The sequence below is a fragment of the Microcaecilia unicolor genome, chromosome 6 (assembly GCF_901765095.1).
Source record: "Microcaecilia unicolor chromosome 6, aMicUni1.1, whole genome shotgun sequence".
Taxonomy (NCBI): Eukaryota; Metazoa; Chordata; class Amphibia; order Gymnophiona; family Siphonopidae; genus Microcaecilia; species Microcaecilia unicolor.
Window position 1 is genome coordinate 141,103,903 of NC_044036.1, and position 22,104 is coordinate 141,126,006.

At 43.3% G+C, this 22,104-nt stretch overlaps 1 protein-coding gene across 3 annotated transcripts in view; it reads right to left on the minus strand.

Moving 5' to 3' along the window:
* Positions 1-21,896, minus strand: part of LOC115471994 (laminin subunit beta-4-like) — a 120,569-nt gene extending 98,673 nt beyond the window's left edge. Inside the window, exons 1-3 of one of the 3 annotated variants that reach the window (XM_030206010.1) lie at positions 21,818-21,866; positions 2,061-2,142; positions 1,143-1,253 (exon numbers count right to left, since the gene is read on the minus strand). In XM_030206010.1, the coding sequence (XP_030061870.1) occupies positions 1,143-1,173 (31 nt within the window). In that variant the 5' untranslated portion in view covers positions 1,174-1,253; positions 2,061-2,142; positions 21,818-21,866. Of the gene's footprint in view, positions 1-1,142; positions 1,254-2,060; positions 2,143-21,817 lie in introns of all 3 variants that reach the window. The other 2 variants (XM_030206011.1, XM_030206009.1) reach the window with 2 other exon arrangements.
* Between the last annotated feature and the right edge of the window lie 208 nt (positions 21,897-22,104).

The following is a 22,104-nucleotide window of genomic DNA, read 5'->3' on the forward strand; positions in this document are numbered from 1 at the left end:
CCCTCCATTGCCCCTGGTACAAAATAAGTACCTGAATATATGTAAACCGCTTTGAATGTAGTTGCAAAAACCTCAGAAAGGCAGTATATCAAGTCCCATTTCCCTTTCCCTATTTTTCTCATAAATTTGTCTTTCTCCCCATTGTGTCCTATGAAGTAGAGCCATGTGAGTAGTTTTGAATATGCGATGTCTGAAGAAGGGCCAATTACTTTTCTTGACTTGTTTTTAGTGCAGGCTGACATTGTACCAGGGTATGATCAGTACGCTTCTTCCAACAAGTTATCATAAGGGTTACGAGGCTGCCAAGTTTCAAGTGGGGAACCAATCTGAAAAGGCACACCATTTGGAAAAAGGGTACGCTCTTTCTGAAACAGTGTGCACGAATGAACCATCGTGCATGTGCATACTCTCAAGAAAAGAGTGTACACTGTTTCAGAAAGAGTGCACCCTTTTTCCAAATAATGCGCACTCAATGACTTTGCTCCTGTGCTGAAAGGAAATGGCCAATGAAAACAATCAAAATGAACATTCCCAGAAACGACACATGAAACGACTTCAAGCTGAAGTTTTCTGGCTGCCCATCCCTAATTCGGATACAGTCCTCAACCTCCACTGGGAGGCTGTTCCACATATACATCACCCTTTCCTTCAGGAAATAATTCCTTAGATTACTTCTAAATCTATGTCTTTTCAACTTCATCCTATGTCCTACGGTTCTAGAGATTCCTTTCAATTGAAAGAAGCCTGCCTCCTGTATTTAATTGTCTCTATCATATCTCCATTCTACTGCCCATAGGTGCCAACATTTCAAAATGATTGGGCAGTCCACACACATAATACAAGTTACCCCTCCCTGGACACAATGAAGGATCTGGGTCAGTATTCGGGGTGTCCAGCACCTACTGGCACCTGCAGAGCTGGTTCCTATGTTCCTGCCTACCATATATATTGATCTTTACATCTGTTCCCATACACTTTATGACAAAGACCATTGATCATTTTAATAGCTGCCCTCTGGACCAACTCCATCCTAGTTATACCTTTTAGAAGGTGGCCTACCTCAGTGGCAGACAAGAGGGTCCTTTGGTATACGGCATTTGCCAATTGATTAAAATGGCTGAAAAAATATCTAGTGCACTTACCCAAAAGGAAGATAAAAGCAATCGGCTTCATCTGCTACTGTTTATTAGGGTCTTGTCTTCAGACTGTCACCATAGAACACAAGATCATCTAGTGAGATTAGAATCAGGGATCTGGTAAAAAGGTAAATATAGGAAAGTCAGAGAATTCTGTAAATGCAAACTAGAAATAGATTCATGTTTTTGGAAGTAAAATCATAGGAACTGCCTTATGGAAAGAACCCTCTGATTTCTGAATTTTTCTGGGAGCTATTAAACATCCCAGTTGAAGATAGAGTAACTCCAGTTGGAAGGGAATGTGAGCTTCTGGGTGAGTGACATTGAAACCACTGGAGATGGAAAGGGGGGAGTGCATACCTATTCCCCTTTTCTATCATCTCCCCATCTTCCTCCCAGATTCTTTTCATGACTTCACAGTCTGCCATTTTACTGTATTTAATTGTAGTGTAGGGATGGGCAGTTCTTTGCGATGAAATGTCATTTATTGATAATAATATACCCTCTTCTAAAAGTCCACACTCCCAACAGTGCATGCACGCATGATGGTTTGCACTACTTTGCAAGGAGTTTGCACTTTTAGGGGTCCTTTTACTAAGCCACGGTAAAAAGTGGCCTGTGGTAGTGTGGGCGCATGTGTTGTGTGCGCGCTGGGCCAGTTTTTACAGTGTCTGCAAAAAAGGGCCCTTTTTTTATCGGGACAGGAAAAGAGCCCGCAGTAAAACTAAAAACAGCGCGTGCCAAAAACCGGCTTGAGCCCTTAACACCACCCATTGATCTAGCGGTAAGGGCTCATACTGTATATGCACGGTGAGTGGTCGGAACACGCCAAGTGCCAATTACCGGAGGAAATAAATAAATAATTCATCCACGCATTATGGGCGCATGCCAAATCTGAAATTATTGCCAGGAGGGTGCACTGACCTGGCAGTAGTCTTATTTGGGCGTGCTGCATGCACGTAGAGTCTACCGCAACTTAGTAAATGCCCCCTTTAATGACTCTCGTCTGGAACGAAGATAAACCAGAAAACGGACATGGAAATTTTCTGGCTGCCCATTTATATCGTAATGCCAGACCTACTTAAGTGAAACATTCCTTAAGAAAAAAAACAAGGTCAAATGAAGAGCATTCCTGTTATAACTCAAAAGTTCACTACTATTAGCGCGGTTTCTTGGTAAACACATGGTTAATTGTTTTACTCAGCACATTCATTAGTTGCTCATGATTCTTTGTGACTCGACTGGTTATTAGTAATGGCTTTTAGTACCTACACTATTTGATAGTTCATGGTAGGTGCTTTGATCAGTAAAAGTTCTAGATAAATTGGTTTATTGTTGATGGTTCTTGATGTGTTCTTCTGATGGTGGCTAGCACATCCTTTTCTTATTATTGTTGAGTGCAAGTGGTGTGGTAGCCGTGTTAGTCCACTTTTAAAGGTAATAAATAAGACAAAACATAGAAAAGAAAATAAGATGCTATCTTTCTTATTGGACTACCTTAATACATTTTTTTTATTACCTTTTAAAGGTAACCCTTCTTCTTCAAATCAGAAATAGGCAAATGTTGACAAGTATCAGAATATATAAGTGAAACAAAAAATCACTGCAGCCGGTACATAGTGTTATTATTCAGGTGTTAAGAGCTCACTCTTTACTGGAAATAAATTCAAGTAACTTTCCTGGGTCAAAGAAAAGATAATTTGAGGAATTATATACTATCATACAACGACAAGGATATCTAAGCAGAAAAGTTCCACTCAAATTAAGTACTCTAGATTTAAGCTGAAGAAATTCTTTCCGTCTTTTCTGAGTATCCCTGGCTAAATCAGGGAATATTTGAATTTTTGCTCCCAGAAAGTTTTCATTAATATTGGGAAAATACAATTTGAAAATATTATTTCGATCAAATTCGAGAACAAATGTTACCAGAACAGTAGTTCTCTCAGTTATGACTTCTAATGAATTTTGGAGAAAATCAGTTAGGTTCATATCTGTAGGACCAGGATCTCTTACATTTCTAATACCCGATATATATTGAACCCTTGTAATGGGTGGGAGATTATCTGAGGAGATAAGTAGGACTTCCATTAAGTGTTTTCTAAACATGTCCAAAGGAGAAATCAATAGTGACTTTGGGAAACCTAACAACCTCAGATTATTCCTTCGTATTTGATTTTCCAAATATTCAATTTTACGGGACTGGAAAGATTTATCCTTGGAAACAACTGCTGAAAATTTTTTAAAAGTCTGTATTTCATTTTCCAGTACCTGAACTTTGGTTTCCATAGTCTCGATCCGAAGTGTAGTTTGTTTGATCTCCGCCATTTCTCCTCTCATACTAACCAAATTTTGCTGCAGAGTGAGGCTCATGCCTTGAATCGCTTCCCAAATACTATCAAGGGTTATCACAGCCGGTCTTTTTATTCCTCGAAACTCTTCGGCGGGATCACCCTGTTGTGAAGCTGGTAAGGATACGAAACTCATACCCTGTCCTCCCGCTTCTGATGATTTCACAGGGGAAGAAGTGGCAATGGGGCCTCCAACTCGAGCTGCCAGGGCTAAACCGCTTCCGGGTGCACCTGGTTGCTGCTCCTCCGATGCCTCTCTTTCACCGCCGGGTCGCGGGGGAGCTGTATGCGAGGGAGGACTCAGCGTCGCTTCCTCTACACTATGTTCCCAATCTTGTGGGTTTACCGAAGCGTTCAACGTGGATGCCGGCACTCATAGGACCATCGTATCCAGAGTTGCCTGTCGCATGGTTGAGGAGTCTGTACGGCCTGAGGAGGTAGGCACCACAGACTTTCCCTTCCTTTTTCCCATCATTGGATCCAAGGAAACCTCAGGCTATTGGCGTTCATCTGGTAGTCAGGAGCTAACCGAGTGCATGTCTGCCTCAGACGCCATCTTGGATCTCAACACAAAATCATTGCAAGGGCAGTGTCACAAGAAAAAGGTGGGGTGGGTTAGGTGAGAAATGGGGAGAGCTGGGTGGGTGAGAGACAGGGAGAGATGAATGGTAGATAAGAGGGTGTCAAAGCAGTAGAATTTTATGGTTTATAGTTGGATAGAAAACCCAGATTTTTGTTAAGTTCTGTCTGCTGGGTGTCAAAATATTTCATAATGTTGACTTCAAATGTCTTACGTTCCTGGATTGTCTTAAAATATCCTTTTAGTATTTTCACCATAAGATCATTGATATTTCAGGTTTTGTAAAGTGCTGTCCCACTGAAGTGACATCTTGGTTGGCATTGTCATGCTTCATTCATATGATGTCTATGTAGACTGAATCTTGTCTTTAGCATCTGGCTTGTTTATCCAATATAACACCAGCTTGTTTCTCCAATATAGCACCCTTCTTCATACTTTTTGCACTGAATTTCTTCCCAAGAGAAATCTTTCAAAACCTAATACAATCAATGGTCCTAAGCCATGCAGATTACTGCAACGGAATCTACGCAGGATGCAAAGAACAACTCACAAAAAAACTCCAGACCGCCCAAAACACAGCAGCCAGGCTGATATTTGGTAAAACACGATTCGAAAGTGCAAAACCCCTCCAAGAAAAGCTGCACTGGCTCCCAATCAAAGAAAGGATCATCTTCAAAATCTGCAAATAGGTGGAAAAAGACTGCATGCTAGTACCTACCAATCCAGTACTGGCTTCCCCCAGGTTTGACTTAATAGCAGATTATAGACTTTTCCTCCAGGATGCACTATTACAAAACTAAACAACACAAATGAAAAACAAAACAAAATCAAATCCAACTAAATTAAATAAAACAACATTTGTCTGTTTCTCACCATTACTCTGCTCATTTATTGTCCCTTAGCACATGCTTTTGTCTTTGCTGATCCTTGGTAAATGAACACATGTCTTTCCATATATGTTTGCTGTTGATTGGCGATTGCATTGCTGACATGTTTTTAGCTTGATTGTTGTTGGATGTAGTTTTCACAGTCAGCCATTGCTGTGTCTCATTTGCTGGGAATAGAGCTGGTTTTAACCAATAGAAAGCCTAGGCCATCACCTAAGACAGCAGCTTTAGGGGAGGGGCAAAACACTACTACAAGCAAAGGGAAACAAAGGTCATGACAGCCACACAAACTCAAAGAACTAACGGGAGTGGGGGCAGTTTTCAAGTAGCCCATTTACCCAGGTAAATATCTTAAGGAAATTACACAAATACTAAACAAAGCTTAATTTTTAAAAGCATGAGGATCATTTAGGAGGAATGGTGGTGTTGAGATCATGATTACTGAGATCTTCATGGAGTTGAAGGACCTAGAAACCTGGAAGTTAATTGAGAAAGGCACTAGACTGAAGGCTTGGGTACCAACCCTGACTGAAACATTAAACAAGAGAAATTCTCTCACTTCCTTCTTCACATAAATACATAAAGACAATTTACAAGACAAAACTGCTCTGTTATTTTTATTTTGATTGATGATGGTATATGACATTAATTAAACTAAACATCTATAATTCCAAACCCCTGCTCATTATGAAGAAAATTACACACTGCTCCAGTTTCATTTTCTTCATTCACACTCCCTCGTCTTTGAACAAATCCTATTTATCAGCTCATTCACATAAAATTAAAAAATTATCTGTATGAGGAAATAAATGCCTTCTATTAAAGTTAGACAGATTTCTATGGCTGCAATATTACAGAGCTTCAGCGTAGCAAAAGTGAAGGAATGAGCTCTGGGGCTGGTTTTATGCTCTGTTAAGCAGGAATGCGCAATCGATGCTCAAGTTTTTATGCCAATTCATGAAAATCGGAAGGAAGTCAGTATGTATTTAAAACAAGGCTAATCATATGATGTTTCTAAATGGCAGCTTACTACAACCTACATTTATAACATGCTTGATCATTCCTATACTTATCAGAAACATCCTTTGTTTTGTTAATATCTCCATCTTTTAAAACACCTGACAAACACTTCTCATGCCATCACCTGTTAAATACTCATTTTCAGTGCTTTGCCAAACTGTAAGACATTTTATAATTGAACGGACAAAAGCAGCAACCTACCAGTTTGTAAAGATGAAACGAACTGTAAAAGGCAGTTGTTCTACTAAAACTCCATCAAAATATGAGATTAGATTCTATCTGGTATTTTTGTTTTACACTATTTCAGGATGAAGATTTTGTTTTTCTTTCTACCATCATAGAACTCCCAAAGCAGAAAAGAAGAACGTTAACACCTCATGACTGATATCTGTGCATGCAAGATTGAGTTGGTTTGGCGCTACAGTTGCAGTCGCTGAAAAACCATCATGGATTTTTTTGGGGGCTTGTCTAGATTTGCCCGTGGAAGATAAAATTCCCCAGAAGTCATTGATGACTTGGCCAATTGTTGAAAAGAATTTGTTCATGATCCATTACTGGAAGCAAAGAAAACAATATTACCTCAAGCGACTGCACTCTGGCTGTCCTCCCCGGTGTAAGATTACTGCAGAAGTTAGTAAAAATGATATCCATAAAATAATCACTCTTAAATTAACAAAGATATTTCTCTTCCTTCTTTAGGTTCTCTAGAAGCTTTGCAGACTTTGGAATCCCGGCGAACGATAACTTTACCCCAGCTTTCAGCATGAGAACTCCTTCGTATAAAAACACACTGGTAATAGGGAAGCCAATGGGTAAAAATAATGGGGCTATTGTCTGGCCTGCCCCCTTCTCAGTCCCAGAGGGTGAGACAGGGTGAATGGAGTGTGATTCTCATTCAGATCTATGCTGTCACTCTGCAGAGTGAGGCTGAAAGGGGGATCACGGTTTCCAGGCTACTGGAATGTGGCCGTCAATTCTTTCTGCTCTGTGAATCGAAGGGTGAATTAGCAGACCTTGTGATTTTCGGTTTGTGTTTGCCAAAAGAGCCCTGTCTAGCCGTTGGCTCACATGTGCAGAAAGCTCATTAAAGTAGGATCAGCTATTATAGGATGGGGAAGAGGGGAGAATAAGTGGACTTCCCAGGAGCAGGTGAGAAGAAAGCACCTACCTCTCTGCTACAGAAGTAGCAGATGTAAGTAATGTTGCACAGATACATATATGAGACCATAGCAAGTGTTGCTGGTATAGTGGTGAGCATAGCTGCTTTTTGGTACAGGAGACCGATCCTGCTCCCTATGGCAGGGCCGCTGAGAGGGGAGGGCAGGGAGGACAAAATTCCCCAGGCCCGGGCCTCCAAGGGGGGCCCAGCGCCGGGGTCAGGCCACTGGCGCTGCAGTCCCCGGTCTCACCTGCCTGCCTCCACGGCTCCGGGCCCCCTTCATTCAAAGCGGCAGTCGCAGATTGCGTCTCTTCTGGCCTTCTCTCCCTGTGTCCCGCCCTCATGGAAACCGGAAGTTACATCAGACAAGGGCGGGACACAAGGAGGGAAGGCCAGAAGAGACGCAATCTGCGACTGCCACTTTGAATGAAGGGGGCCCGGAGCCGTGGAGGCAGGCAGGTGAGATTGTGGACTGCAGCGGCGGGGGGAGCAGCGGGGGACGGAGGCGGGGCGGCCTTGCCCCGGGCCCGGCCCAGTCTCTCGGCAGCCCTGCCCTATGGTTTACAGCCTAATCATGACACATGGCTAATATGGACAAGAGGCTTCTGATTAAAATCAACAGGGCTTTTCCATTTGGCTGAGCAGGCTGGCTATTTATAAGTGAATTTCCTTTCTCTCTTTTTTTGTTTATCCCATAACAGGCTACTATAAATAAACGCATATATACATGAAAATCTGGCAATGCAACAGAAATAACATGTGGATTTTGCTTCTCTTTTGTCAGAGATCTATGGAAAGTGGAACATACTTCGATGGAAGTCTGCATATCATTCCAAAATATGGAGAGATCTTGAGGGCTCCAGTTACTCCAGGGAGTGTTTTCTATAGTAATAGTTGTAGCAGTGATAATATAATTAATACTTCAGAAACAAGCACATGGGCAACTCTGGGATGGGCAGTCGATCTATGAATTGTTGGCACCTGATCTGTGACATAGTTTCCAAAGGGAAGAAAAAATTGGGTAATTATTATGCGGTTGAAGTTTGGCACAGGACTGTAAACATTAGCTATGGATTTCTTATATGATGATGTAAACCGTTCAGTTTTGTGAATGCAATTTGAAATGGTATAGTAAATAAATAAATGATAAACGATCATGGAGCCAACCCCTGAATGTGGCACTTTCAGGAGGTCTCCAGTCTTGCCAAACCTTGCTCTTACCACTCGCTCCCATTTCTTCTCTGTGTAAAATACTTTTCACATCATTCTTCCTTTAAAATCCCAACTCTGGTAAAGTTGAACCAGCAGCAAAACCCCAACAAACAACAGGAACCTTATCTGCTAGGTCCTTGGAGACCTAGGCTTAGTTTGGTCAAGACATTCTTAAAAGTAGCATCTGTGTACAGGCCAGTGGCATTCCGGGGGGGGGGGGGAGGGCGGTGGTTGCGGTCCACCCCGGGTGCACGCCACTGGGGGGGTGCCGCGCGCGCCTGTCCTTCGTTCGTTCCATGCTCCCTCTGCCCCGGAACAGGAACGGAACAGGTTACTTCCTGTTCCGGGGCAGAGGGAGCATGGAACGAACGAAGGACAGGCGCGCGCGGCACCCCTCCAGCGGCGTGCACCCAGGGGGTGGGGCGCATCGCCGATCCACCCCGGGTGTCAGCCCCCCTAGGAACGCCACTGGTACAGGCAGACACAGAACAGCCACTGAACATGTCCTAACAACATATCCATGGACCATTTTAGACTCTCTTACCCTTTCCCTTTTACTTCTTCCCTGTTCCTTCTATCCTATCTAATTTAATTGTAATTGTATAACCACTGGTCTGGCGAAAGCTTTATCAGTACATTGTAAGCCACTTTGAGCCTACAAACATGTGGGAAAAAGTGGGGTATAAATGTGCTAAATAAATAAACATATAGATTCTTGTACTGGCATAGACTGTATCCATGAATATGAAATGTCTGAACAATGAGGTCAGGTTGCCTATAATACTAGGCCTAAACATTCAAAGGAGTTTAACCAGGCAGGAGAGCCACTGAGTATATTTGCTAATTGGCTATTCCCTAACTGGTTAAGGGTGGTCTTTTACTAAAGATTAGCTCAAGTTAACAGCAGCAGGGCCCATTTTATTCCTATGGGCCCTGCTGCAGATAACTTGAGCTAATCTTTAGTAAAAGACCCCCTAAGGTTGGGGATGGTCTGGAGGCGGAGTTTGGGCAAGATGCAAATTAGCCAGTTATCAGCTCTTCAGCTTGGAGAAAAGGCGGCTGAGGGGTGATATGATAGAAGTCTACAAGATAATGAGCAGAGTAGAGCAGACAGATGTGAAGCATTTGTTTACACTTTCAAACAATAATAGAACCAGGGGACACAAGATGAAGCTAGAATATGGTAGATTTAAAACAAATAGGAGAAAGTTTTTCTTTACTCAGCGTGTAGTTGGACTCTGGAACTTGTTGCCAGAGAATGTGGTGGCAGTGGCTGGCCTTACGGAGTTTAAGGGGGGTTTGGACAGATTCCTGAAGGAACAGTCCATTGAACATTATTAAAAAAAAATTTTTTTTTGAGGGGGGGGGGCGGTTTGCTAGGTCTTGAAGCCTGGACTGGCTGCTGTCAGAGACAGGATGCTGGGCTTGATGGACCCTTGGTCTTTTCCCAGTATGGCGGTGCTTATGTGTTATTCAGTCTGGATTACTGACTGTAACATAATTTATCTGGAATGTGCAAAAATTTTATTGTGCAACTTGCACATTAAACTGTAGATTATACAGAACACAGATGCTTGAATGATATTTTCTGTAAATAAAAGGGGAGAGGATTACACATCTACTGGTAAACCTGTTTTGTTAGCAGTGGAGGCATGTATTACTACTACTACTCATTTCTATAGAGCTACTAGACATACGCAGCGCTGTACACATTATATGCAGGAACTTTCTCTGTCCCTTGAGGGTTTTTGTACTGGGGCAATAGAGGATTAAGTGACTTGCCCAGGGTCACAGGGAGCTGCAGTGGGAATTCAGTTTAAGTTATGTGTAATGATTTTTAATATTATATATAGAACTGCATCCCTTAAATGTTTTCCAAGTTTGCGCAGAGCTGAAGTAGCACAGCATGCTTTATTATTGCAGTATCTGAGTCCAAAGGGGATTATTTCAAATCCATATTTTCATCTAATTTTCCATTTTTAGCAGCAAAGACCTGGAACGTGTTACCAATACAGGTTAGAATCACGACAAACTACTGTTTATATAGGAAACTTCTGAAAGAGGGTGCTGTTAGAGAAATTTGTGGGGAGCTAAGGTAATTCTAATGATTTTCTTGAATTCTTCTTGCAATTCTTTTGGGAATTGTCCAAAATCTTTTTTCTTTTTTTTTTAATGATACTGAAATTCGCCCGGACCTTAAATGGTCATTGTGAAATAGAAGAACGTTTTGTATTTTTAAGTATGGAAATAACCCCCCCCCCCCCCCCCCCACCCCGTTTACTAAGCCGTGATACTGGCTGCCACGTGGCAATGCCAACATAGCCCTTTTAAAGTGAATGGGCTGTGTCGGTATTAGTACACGGCAGCCGATAGCATGGCTTAGTATACAGGGAGAAAGTTAGGACAGCAAAACAACTCTCCTAACTCCCCCACCCCCCCATTTACTAAGCTGTGCGCTAATGACACTGAGAGGGTGGTGGATACTTGGAATGCACTCCCGCGACAGGTGGTGGAGATGAAAACCATAGCGGAATTTTAAAATGCGTGGGATAAACGTGCAGGACTCCTGTTTAGAAAGAATCGATCCAAAGAAGCTCACTGGAAACTAGGTGGCAACGCTGTTAATTGGAAAGTATAGGCAGCGCTAGGCAGAACTTCTACAGTCTGTGCCCTGATCGTGGCCTGGATGGGCTGGACTGGAGCTTTTCAAGGGCTTCGATGACATCTTCAGAAGTTTTCGAACAAGGACAGTGCCGGGCAGACCTTTACGGTCTATGCCCTGAAAATTGAATGAACAAACCAAGATTAGGTATACACATGCTGGATCACCTCCTACCTTTATGAAATGAGTTTATCTACTCGGGCAGACTAGATGGACCGTTCAGGTCTTTACCTGCCATCATCTACTATGTTACTAGACTCTTTCGCTTGTTATAGTCCTTGTTCTATGCAGTATTGTATATTTCCTGAAGAGCTCTTCAGATTGTTTTTCCTACCTGCACTGAACTTGTTGGTTGATGAGGAATATAAGATTATAATAATGTAATGTAATGTAAAAGACTTCAAAACTGTCTGAAAAGTAAATAATGCTATTCTCCGTGTTTGTACAGTGCTACATTTATCTGGTATACTATATAAATGTCACTCAATACGGAGCAAGAACAGGACCAGCTCAAACCAGGGACAAAGCCAGACACCCAATTTTGGGTGGGCCTGAGCCTAAAGTGGATGGGCACAAGAATCCCATTCGGCATCTCTGCCTCCACTCCCACCTCCTCCAGGAGACCAATAATTTCTCAATACCACCCTCCCCTTCATACTTTTTCAAATCTTCAGTGCTTCACCGTCAGCAAACAATGACTCATACCCGCTGCTCTCACCAGTCCACAGCCTTCCCTCTGACCTGGTACCACTATTGTGCAAACAGGAAGTCACATCAGAGAGAAGACTCTGGACTGGCACGAGCTCCAGGTATGAGTCGCTGTTCATGAAACACTGACAGATTGAAAAGGTGTGGAGAGGTTGGGGGATTGAGTAAACTGATGCCAAAATGCCTGTGGGGGAGGGGAGAATGCTGGTAGTCTTCTGCTGACAAGACTTGAGAAGCCTCACCAGACACATCAGAGCTGTGCCACTTATGGGTGGGTCTGAGCCTCAAGTGGGTGGCTACGCCACTGCAAAGGACTATAGCTCCCTGAGTCAACTTTTGCATTGACACTCCCTCCCATGCAATATGGTATCTCTCCTCCACACACACACACCCTCTCTCTCAAATTCCCCCCTCTTCCTGCTGGACCAGATGAGGGACTGGCTCAGGGCACTGATGATAAAGGGTGCCGAAATCTTAGTCCACCATCTATTCCTTTAAGAGTCTGAAGGAAGACAGGACTGGGATTTGGTCTCCCTTTAACACCGGCGCCCTGAGCCAGTGCCTCACCTGGTCCATAGGTTGAGCCAACCCTGAGCAGGAAGAGGTAACAACAGAGACAGCACCTCCCAGCAGTACAGGTACCAACCTCTTTAATACTGAGCTGGGAGTTTCCCCAAACTGAATATACCAAGGTCATTGGATAGAAAAAAATATATATACCTCCAATGGTCCAGCTCCTAATCTGCATGAGCTCTGCTGGTGTAGCAAGAAGTGAACCTTCTATTGCTCCTTTCTCAAAGGAGATTTGACCCCTTGACTTCCTGACCTGAATAGCGGAATGTTTCTTACAATGCCTATTGCCCACAAATTCAACATCTACAAAAAAGCCCATAGAAATCAAGGCATCAGTGCAAAAGCCTGCAAACAAAGCAACCTCCCAGCAGCACAGAGAACTCTGCAAACACAGCAGGCCTGCAGTTCCCAGGAAACAAGCCCGAATGGGCTGGAATTGCTTGTTTTGTCTGAGTCTCGCCACTCTGATAAAGGCGGAGAGGGAATTTTCTTCTCTTTTCAGCGGTGCCATCACTAGAAGTGAAACAGTTTATGTACAGTAAGTTAGTTCCCATGTGTGCACCTGGGGCACAGTTAGGTGGGGAATGGAGAATGAAATTGGAGGAAACATCCATGGGAAGAAAGGAATTTCCAAGGTCTTGGCAGTGATGCTGCACAGATCATAAGAAGGTGATTTTTAGTGACAGGGGTGAAAAGTTAGTGGGCCCAGAGAAAAAGGCTAGTAGCTTTGCTTAAGATGCATGTTGATTCGGCACTTGGTACATGGCCTTTCAGGATAACCAATCAAAGCATTTTAGAAATGCAAAAGGCTGAAAGGAACACCCTTTGAATGAGAGAACAGAGGAAAGTAGGGCAGAAGCAGGGAAGGACCAGGGAAATTGTGAGGGCAAAGTAAGTTGACGGGGATGGGGGGAAACCCTGACCCTTTAGTGAGGGGCTGCATCTCCAAGGCCCATCAAAGGCCTGCTTGAATAAATGAATGTACATCCAAATTTCAAATAAAAGAACACTTAACAAAAAGTAGAATGTTATGCATTTCATAGAATCAGGACAACGCAAAAGAAGACAGGCTGGTGAAATCCAGATGAGAGAGGAAGACTGATTTAGGACAGCTCAACAAAGACTGACTGAGCCCATCCCGGGTTTGCTCTACTGTATTATAATTCCAAACCCCCCAAAGAAAGCAAGAGAGAAAATTTCCAAGGTACAATGGAACGCAACCAGGACTGGATCAGACTGTGCAGCCCCACCTTGAATACCGTGTGCAGTTCTGGTCACAATGATATAAGAGATAGAACACCTCCCTTATAAAGAAAGACTAAACAGAAAGAGCAAGAACCAACCTTTGAAGCTCATACTGAGCCTGAAGCGTCTGTTTCCTGATTGCCAATTTTCCTGGAGGGCCTAGTCTAAAAGCAGAGGCCGGAGAAGGAGATGTTAGGGAACTGCTAGATGTGACATTACCTTCTGTAAGTGTGTTTTGGATGCATAAGAAGCCAGGCCTGCTCTGGCCTCTGTGGCCTACAGATGCAGGGTTTGGTGTCCTTGCAATGCCACTGAGGGCTGCCTGAGAGTTTATCTGCTGTCCACCTATTTCAGGCAGGGGACTGAAGCTGTATTGACTGTCTCCACTGGAAATTGTTCTCGTCCACTGGAAGCTGTGCAACCGTTATAACACCGATGCACCAGAAAAGCACTGGGGTCATGACTCTGAGAGAACTGTGGAGAAGTAAGAGGTTATGATCACCTGGAACCTTTATATTCCAACTGAACAGAAAGTTGATGCAAGAAACCCAAAATATATTGGTATACGAGAAAAATATAACAGAGGGTTGAGAACCAGGAGAGCCCAGTTCAAATCTCACTGCAGCTCCTTGTGGTCTTCGGCCAAGCCGCTCAACCCTCTACTGCCTCAGGTACAAACTCAGATTGTGAGTCCTCCAGGAAAAGAAAAATACGTACTGTACCTGAATGTCACCACTTCGATAAATAGCTTTTTGGCTTGTAAGCAGTATATACCAAACCACTAGGACCTGGACCTGGACCTGGACCTGGACCTCCCCCCCCCCCCCCCCCCCAATTGCACCCTTGCTATGGAGTTCTCTTCCTTGTATGTTGAGTCTTGAACCATCCTATCAATGATTTAGATCTCTCCTTAAACCCTGTTTGAAACAACCTTCAATGTAGAACTTGGTGGTTCTGCTGCCTTTGGGGATCCACTAATGTCCAGAAACGTTTTTATATTTTCTTCGCTTTCATCTTTCTTTCTCTCTAACTCTACCCTATACTAACTTCCTTGTTTGAAACTGGCATTCCTCTCATCGTTTCTCATTTTTATATTGTGAACCACTCTGTTATTCCTTGAAGGGAGAGTGATATATCAAGTCAAATAAATCATAAACTATAAACCATATATAAGAAATTAAATAAAATAAATACAATAACAGCACTGATAAGAGACATGTCTGTATCAAGTGATTATTTAGTACATTGTGTGGAGGGAAGAAGATTCTAAGTACCAGGAAATGTTGTCAGAAACCAAGAAAATGTGGCAGGAAGATACAGAAATATTTCCCATTATATTTGGGTGAAACAGACCTGATTTAAGGCCATTTCCAAACATGGCTTGATAAGCTGCCTATACATCTATCACATCTTATGAACTCCAGAGCTCATTTTAGCATGATGCAAATGCCAATAAACATACCCCACATACCCTGGCCTCGGAGCGAGGTTCATCACTGTCTTGGTATGCACAAAACTAACCCATTTGGAAACTTTGCCCTCAAGAGGTTAAAATGAGAGAAAACTATGGGAAGGAGGGCATAAAGGCTTGTGGAAGGCTGAGGCCTAGTCAGGACTCGGTCTAATAGAGATGAAAGCCTAGGGAGCAGAGAAAAATAACAGGTCAAAATCCCCTGCTGCTTCCTCAATTAAAATATCCAAAACAAAAGTCAAACATCATTCACATATTTACCTTTCTTAGCCAACGGTTTTCCTTCTCCAGGAAGAAAGTTGTGGAAGCTCCCAGTTGACTGACAAAGGTATATATATATAGGACTATAGTAGATATTACACTGCTCCTGGAATAAGTGTTCATGAACAATGTGAAAAACTGAAAGTAGTTTTAAAATCAACTACACACTATAAATGAGGTGAGAATGATGGCCAAAAAAATGTCCACCAACAAATAAAATACTAAGTTTTCAAAAACAATAACAGAAGCTGAACCATACACTTAAGCAATAAAGGCTGAAAAGGAAGGTAAAAGCCTCAAAGAGCTTCCAGTTGATACCACCCTTATGAAGCTGCAGTGTCTAATGGTGAGAACCTGAAAGTAGACCAAGCCACAGGGCCAGATGAGATATATCTCAGGATACTGAGGGAGATCAGAGAGGTTCTGGCAGATGCTCTTCAAGATTGGTTTAATAAATCTTTGGCAATAGGAGAGATTCCATGGGACTGAAGAGTGGATGTGGTCCCTTTTCACAAAAATGATGAGAAGAAGAAGTGGGACACTTGAATTGATTGAAAAAGTAATGGATACACTGCTTAAGGAAAGAATAGTGAACTTCCTAGAATCGAAGGGTTGCAAGATCCAAGGCAACATGGTTTTACTGAAGGAAACTCATGCCAAACACCTGATTGATTTCTTTGACTAGGTGACTAGAGAACTGGGTCGAGAACACGAACTAAGTGTAGTCTACTCGGATTTCATCAAAGCCTTTGATAAGGTTCCAAACATAGGGATGAACTGTTGTTTGCAAAGACATAGGAAATGTTGATGATGTACCCTATGAAATTGCATTTCATTGCCAAATGAAAAGAAACAGAAAAAAACATATTTTGTACTTTGTAATTGCTGATAATAGTGTGCATTATTTGGAAAGAGGATGCACTATTTCAGAAAAAGGGCACATTTTTTCCGAATGCCACACAGGTATTTTTCTCAGTGGAGGAGGGTAAATCGTGGAGTGCCACAGAGATCTGTACTGAGATTGGTGATATTTAACATATTTATAAATGATCTGGAAATCGGAACAAGTGAGGTGATTAAATTTGTAGATGACACAAAAAATATTCAAAGTTGTTAAAACACATGCAGATTGTGAAACATTGCAGGAAGACCTTAGAAAACTGGAAGACTGGGCATCCAAATGGCAGATGAAATTTAATGTGGATAAATGCAAAATGATGCACATTGGGAAGAATCTTCTGCCCAGTGTACAGCTGCAGCCACAAAAGCAAACAGAATGCTAGGAATTATTAGAAAGGGATGCAAAATAAGACCAAGAATATTATAATGCCTCTGTATTGCTCCATGGTGCAACCTCACCTTGAGTATTGTATTCAATTCTGGTCATTCGTATCTCAAAAAAGATATAGCAGAATTAGAAAAGGTTCAGAGAAGAGCGATCAAAATAGTAAAGGGGACGGAACGCCTCTCATATGAGGAAAGGCTAAAGAGGCTAGGGCTCTTCAACTTGTAAAAGAGACAACTGAGAGGAGATATGCAAGGTTGCCAGATGGGAAAAATTTTCCCAGCCCAAAATCAGCCCTAAACCCGCCCCAAAAATGCCCAAAGTCAAACCCCGCCTCCCACGTCACCAACCCCGCCCCCTGACATCACCCCTGACGTCGGTAACCCCGCCCCTGTCAGCCACGCCCCTGAAAAGCTTCTATTGGACCACATCGGACCAATAGAAGCCCCAGGAAAGCTTCTATTGGACCAAATTTGACCAATAGAAGCCCCGGAAAAAAGCACACAGCGGCCACAGGAAAAAAAGGCCAAACCCGCACCCCGCAGCTGCCGAAAATTTTCTCGGGAAGACCGCAACCCTGACAACAATGGAGATATGATTGAGGTCTGGCCAGAGGAAAAGTCCATAGTCTGGGCCAGATGCACTAAACTTAAGGAGCCATTAACAAGCCATTAACGAGCAAGTAGTAAACCCTGGCATGCTTCACTCTGACCTGGAAGTCTCTGAACCAATCACAGCGCGTTTAGCTTGCTAAATGCGTTGTGATTGGCTCAGGGACTTCCAGGTCTCTCAGCTGAGTGAAGCACTGCCAAAAAAAGACGTTTTTATTATTGCCGGGGGGGGGGGGGGGGGGATGACGGCCAAAATGGACGTTTTTTTTGGATGGGCGTCCTCAACTGCACTGTCCTCTGGATCGAGCCACATCGAAGGGGGTGAGCAGTGTGGCGTCTTCGGGCGGCACAGGGAGGCGTATTTGGCATGCACAGAGCAGCCAGCATAACGCTTGGCTGCTCTGCGCATGCTCGACCGGCCGATTGGCCGACTGTTTAACGATGGAATAGAAAATGCAAGTGAGCTACAATGAGCAGCTCATTTGCATTCCCTTTCCTTAATGCATGCCCGTTCCTTACCGATTCGCTAAGTGAATCAGTAAAGGAAGGGCTCTAACGATTGTTTAGTGCATCTGGCCCTCTGTTATTGAAATGGACATGGGGAAGCCATTGCTTGCCCCGAGATTGGTAGCATGGAATGTTGCTACTAATTGGGTTTCTGCCGGGTTATGGCTAGTCTTATGTTCTTAAATTAACCACTGCGCTTGAGCAAACTTAGTGGGACAGTGTGTCTTCTTTCCAAAGAGTCCATAAGATCACTGGAAAGTGGCAAAATAACCAGAAAAACCGGAATAAAATGAACATTCCCATAAATGACACAAAAATTCTCTGGCTGCTCATCCCTATCCCCACAGGATCCTCATGAATAAACTGAGCAGGCTGAAGTTAGGACCCAAAGTAGTGAACTGAATTAGAAGCTGGTTGAGGGACAGATGACAGAGGGTGGTGATAAATGGAATTCATTTGGAGGAATGAAAGGTGAGTAGCTGAGTGCTTCAGGGATCGGTATTGGGGCTGATTCTATTCAGTATATCTGTGAGCCACATTGCAGAAGGTTTAGAAGAACAAGTTTGTCTGTTTGCAGATGACAAGAAAATTTGCAAGAATGAACAACCTGGAGGGAAAAAAGAACATGAGAAGTAATCTACAAAACTTAGAAAAATGATCTTATAATTTAATGTGAAGAAATGCAGAGTGATACACTTGGGGTGTAGAAATCCAAAGGAGATGCATGTGATAGGGAGTGAGAGGCTGATATGCACAGACAAGGAGAGGGACCTTGGAGTGACAGTGAAGATCTCAAGGTGGCAAAACTAGACAGTGGCCATAGCCAGAAGGATGCTAGGCTGCATTGAGAGAAGCAAAACCAGCAGAAGAAAGGAAGCATTAATGCTCCTGTACAAGTCATTGGTGTGGCCTCACTTGGAGTATTCTGTTAAGTTTCAGAGGCTCTATCTGAGCTAATGACATAAAAAGACTTGATGCAGTTCAGAGGAAGGTAAAAAAAAATGGTATGTTTATGATAAAAACTTGCAATGTTGCTTTATCTGACAAACAGGTCAGGGTGGTTCACAAATATAAATTAAAATAGTATTAGGGAAAAAATGCCATTTAAAATAGGCCAGGTCTAAATCATAGGGGGGAAAAGAGGAAGAGAGGTGGAGGACAAAACAAATAAACCAAAATATGCATGTGAAGAGACTCCAGGTGTGCCGAAAAATGGCCTGCGCTAGTGTAGGCGCGTGTTTTGGAAACGCTCAGGGTCCATTTTTCAGCACGCCTGCAAAAAAAAAACAACCTCTTTTTTGCCGAAAATGGGCGTATGGCAAAATAAAAATTGGTGCCCATCCATTTTGCATCTGAGACCTTACCGCCACCCATTCACTTAGCGGTAAGGTCTCATGCGTTAACCAGACGGTAATCATCAGCTTGCGTACACACTGCCGATTATCACCGGGTTAGCGCTGCATGACAGAAAATACAAAATATTTTCCGATGTGCGTATCGAACGCACGTAAAAATTAGAATTACCACTCGGGGCATGTGGTAATTTGACGTGCGTTTTATTTATTTATTTATTTAATTTGTTACATTTGTATCCCACATTTTCCCACCTTTTGCAGGCTCAATGTGGCTTACATATCACCGTTAACGGCGTTAGCCGATTCCGGTCTGAACAAATACATGGTATGAATGAATACAAAGTGATATAGTGGTAGAATGAGGTACATGTAAGGTAGGTACAGTTGGGGGAACTTAGAGGAAAAGGGGGAAGAAGAGTCAGGTAATGTTTGTTATGGTCTTTGGTTGCATTGTGTCGCAAGTGAACAATTATTTTTATGTTTTACACATGTAGGTGTCTAGGCACCTTAGTAAAAGGGTCCCTGGGTGAACTGAATATGTAGACCCTAGATCAGTGGCTCCCAAACCTGATCCTGGAGGCATCCCAGCTAGTCAGGTTTTCAGGATATCCACAGTGAATATTCATGAGAGAGATTTGCATGCCCTGCTCCCACTGCATGAAGTTCTCTCTCATGCATATTCATTGTGGATATCCTGAAAACCTGACTCGTTGAGGTGCCTCCAGCACCAGGTTTGGGAACCACTGAGAGGCAAGAATTGACAGAGGGGATATGATACAGATGTTTAAGGACAAACAAATCTTTTTCAGAGACAGGGAAGTGGCAGTAGAACTTGAGGTCATGAATTGAAGTTGTCGGATGGTAGATTTAGGAGTAACATCAGGAAATACTTTTTCATAGCGAGGATGGTGGGTGCGTAAATACCATTCCGGGGGAAGCAGTGGAGACAATAGAATTCAAAATGGCATCGGACAAACGCAGAGGATTCCTATGTAGAAACAGGATGGAAGTCAAAGCAAAACTTAAATGCCCTTCACACTTTAAATATGACCGAGGGGTATAACCTGCACAGAGAAACAGGTACAACTCTGGCTAGGTTATTGGGCAGACTGGGTGGACCATGTAGGTCTTTATTTGCCGTCATCTACTGAATACATTAGAAATACCACATAAGTACATAAGCATTGCCATACTGGGACAGACCAAAGGTCTATCAAGCCCAGCATCCTGTTTCCAACAGTGGCCAATCCAGGTCACAAATACCTGGCAAGATCCCCAAAAAGTACAAAACATTTTATACTGCTTATACCAGAAATAGTGGATTTTCCCCAAGTCCATTTAATAATGGTCTGTGAACTTTTCCTTTAGGAAGCCGTCCAAGCCTTTTTAAAACTCCGCTAAGCTAACCGCCTTTACCACAATTCCAGGAATAACATGTATAGAATATTTGTACGTTTGGGAAGCTCGCCAGGTGCCCTTGGCCTGGATTGGCCGCTGTCGTGGACAGGATGCTGGGCTCGATGGACCTTTGGCCTTTTCCCAGTGTGGCATTACTTATGTACATTCTCTGCACATATCCATAGACTGTGGACAATATGATCAGATCGTCTTGTGTCAGCCTTGAAGGCTGGCTGCCCAGTACTGTAACATTGCACGGATATGAATTAGAAGTAATATAGTCCTTTGATTACCTAAGTGCACGATGATTGATCAAAGATTCTCTGGTTGCTCTTGCCAAATGTGTAGAAAATTGCATTTAAGTACAATAAATAGTACAGATGCCTCCCCGGGGTGGCACATTCCATTTACAGCCTGCACCCAAGATAATGCTTTGATTGTATTACCTGTCCCTGCCATAGGTACAGACATGCAAAACTGCCACATACCTATGACGGCAGGTTTCACTGCATATAGAAGCGAATGCCCTGTATTTATGTATGTTTGAGGCTCCTTCATAGCTCAGTCTATCCTTCCTGACATACAAGTAGAAAAAGCTATAGTAAAAGACAGACAGGTCAGCTGGTATGTTCTTGACTTGGTCAGCAAAGGTTAGGAAACTGTTCAGTCTGGGAGGAAACAGTCGTGCTGGGATAGAATGAATGAGGAATCAGCTTTGGTAGATAAGATCAACAAGGGATAGTTCCCAAAGAACCTATGTTTGGAAAGGAATTACTCCCGCTCCCTAATACAGTCACCCATGGAGGGCAAATTTCTGCTTTACACCTTCACCTCCTCAGTAAGAAACAGAGGGGATAACTTTCTAGTGCACACAGGATAAGAAAAAGGTTGGATTCCAAAATGCTGCAATTGAAAAGGAGAAGGGGGAGTGGAATAAGCAGGAGACCGCCTGTTCTTAGGGGGGGGGGGGGGAAGAGGCACTTGGAGAAGCGAGAAAGAAAAAGGTGCAAAGTTTCCTTTCCTTATCTCACTCACAAAGTGGAGGCATCGCCTGGTGGTAAGAGCAGCCGGCTGAGGATCAGCAAAGCCACGTTTAAATCCAGCGACTGCTCCCTGAGACTTTGCACAAGTCACTTAACCCTCCATTGCTTCAGGTACAAGACTGTAAGCTCACAGGGCCAGGAAAATACCTACTGTACCTGAATGTAACTCACCTTCAGCTACAACTGAAAAAGCTGTGAGCTAGTCTAATAATGACAGATGTCAGCTGAAGGAGGAGCAGAAGGTGAGGGACTGAAGTCTCTTTACCTGTGACTGTCCAGACCTGGGGACCTTCACAGCGGCTCCCCCCCCCCCCCAGCAGTGGTAATCTGTGTATCCTTAAATCTCTGTTACTCACCTGGTGAAACTTGGGAATTGATGGAGACTCCACCTTTCCTTCTCTCTCTCTTGCAGTCTCCCTCTGTGCTGCTCTTTCCATCTCCCCAGTCTCCTCCTCCTGATGTGGGGCTGGAAGAGAGCAGGAGCAGCCTGAGCAATGGGAGGGACCAGGCAGTTCAAGCAAGGTTGACAGACAGACCCAGGTATCTGGTTTCTTACCACACTGTACCTGAGACAGGCTGCTACCTGGAGTTTCACACTTCATTAACCAGCAGATCGCTCTCTCTCTCTCTCTCTTTAGTGTAA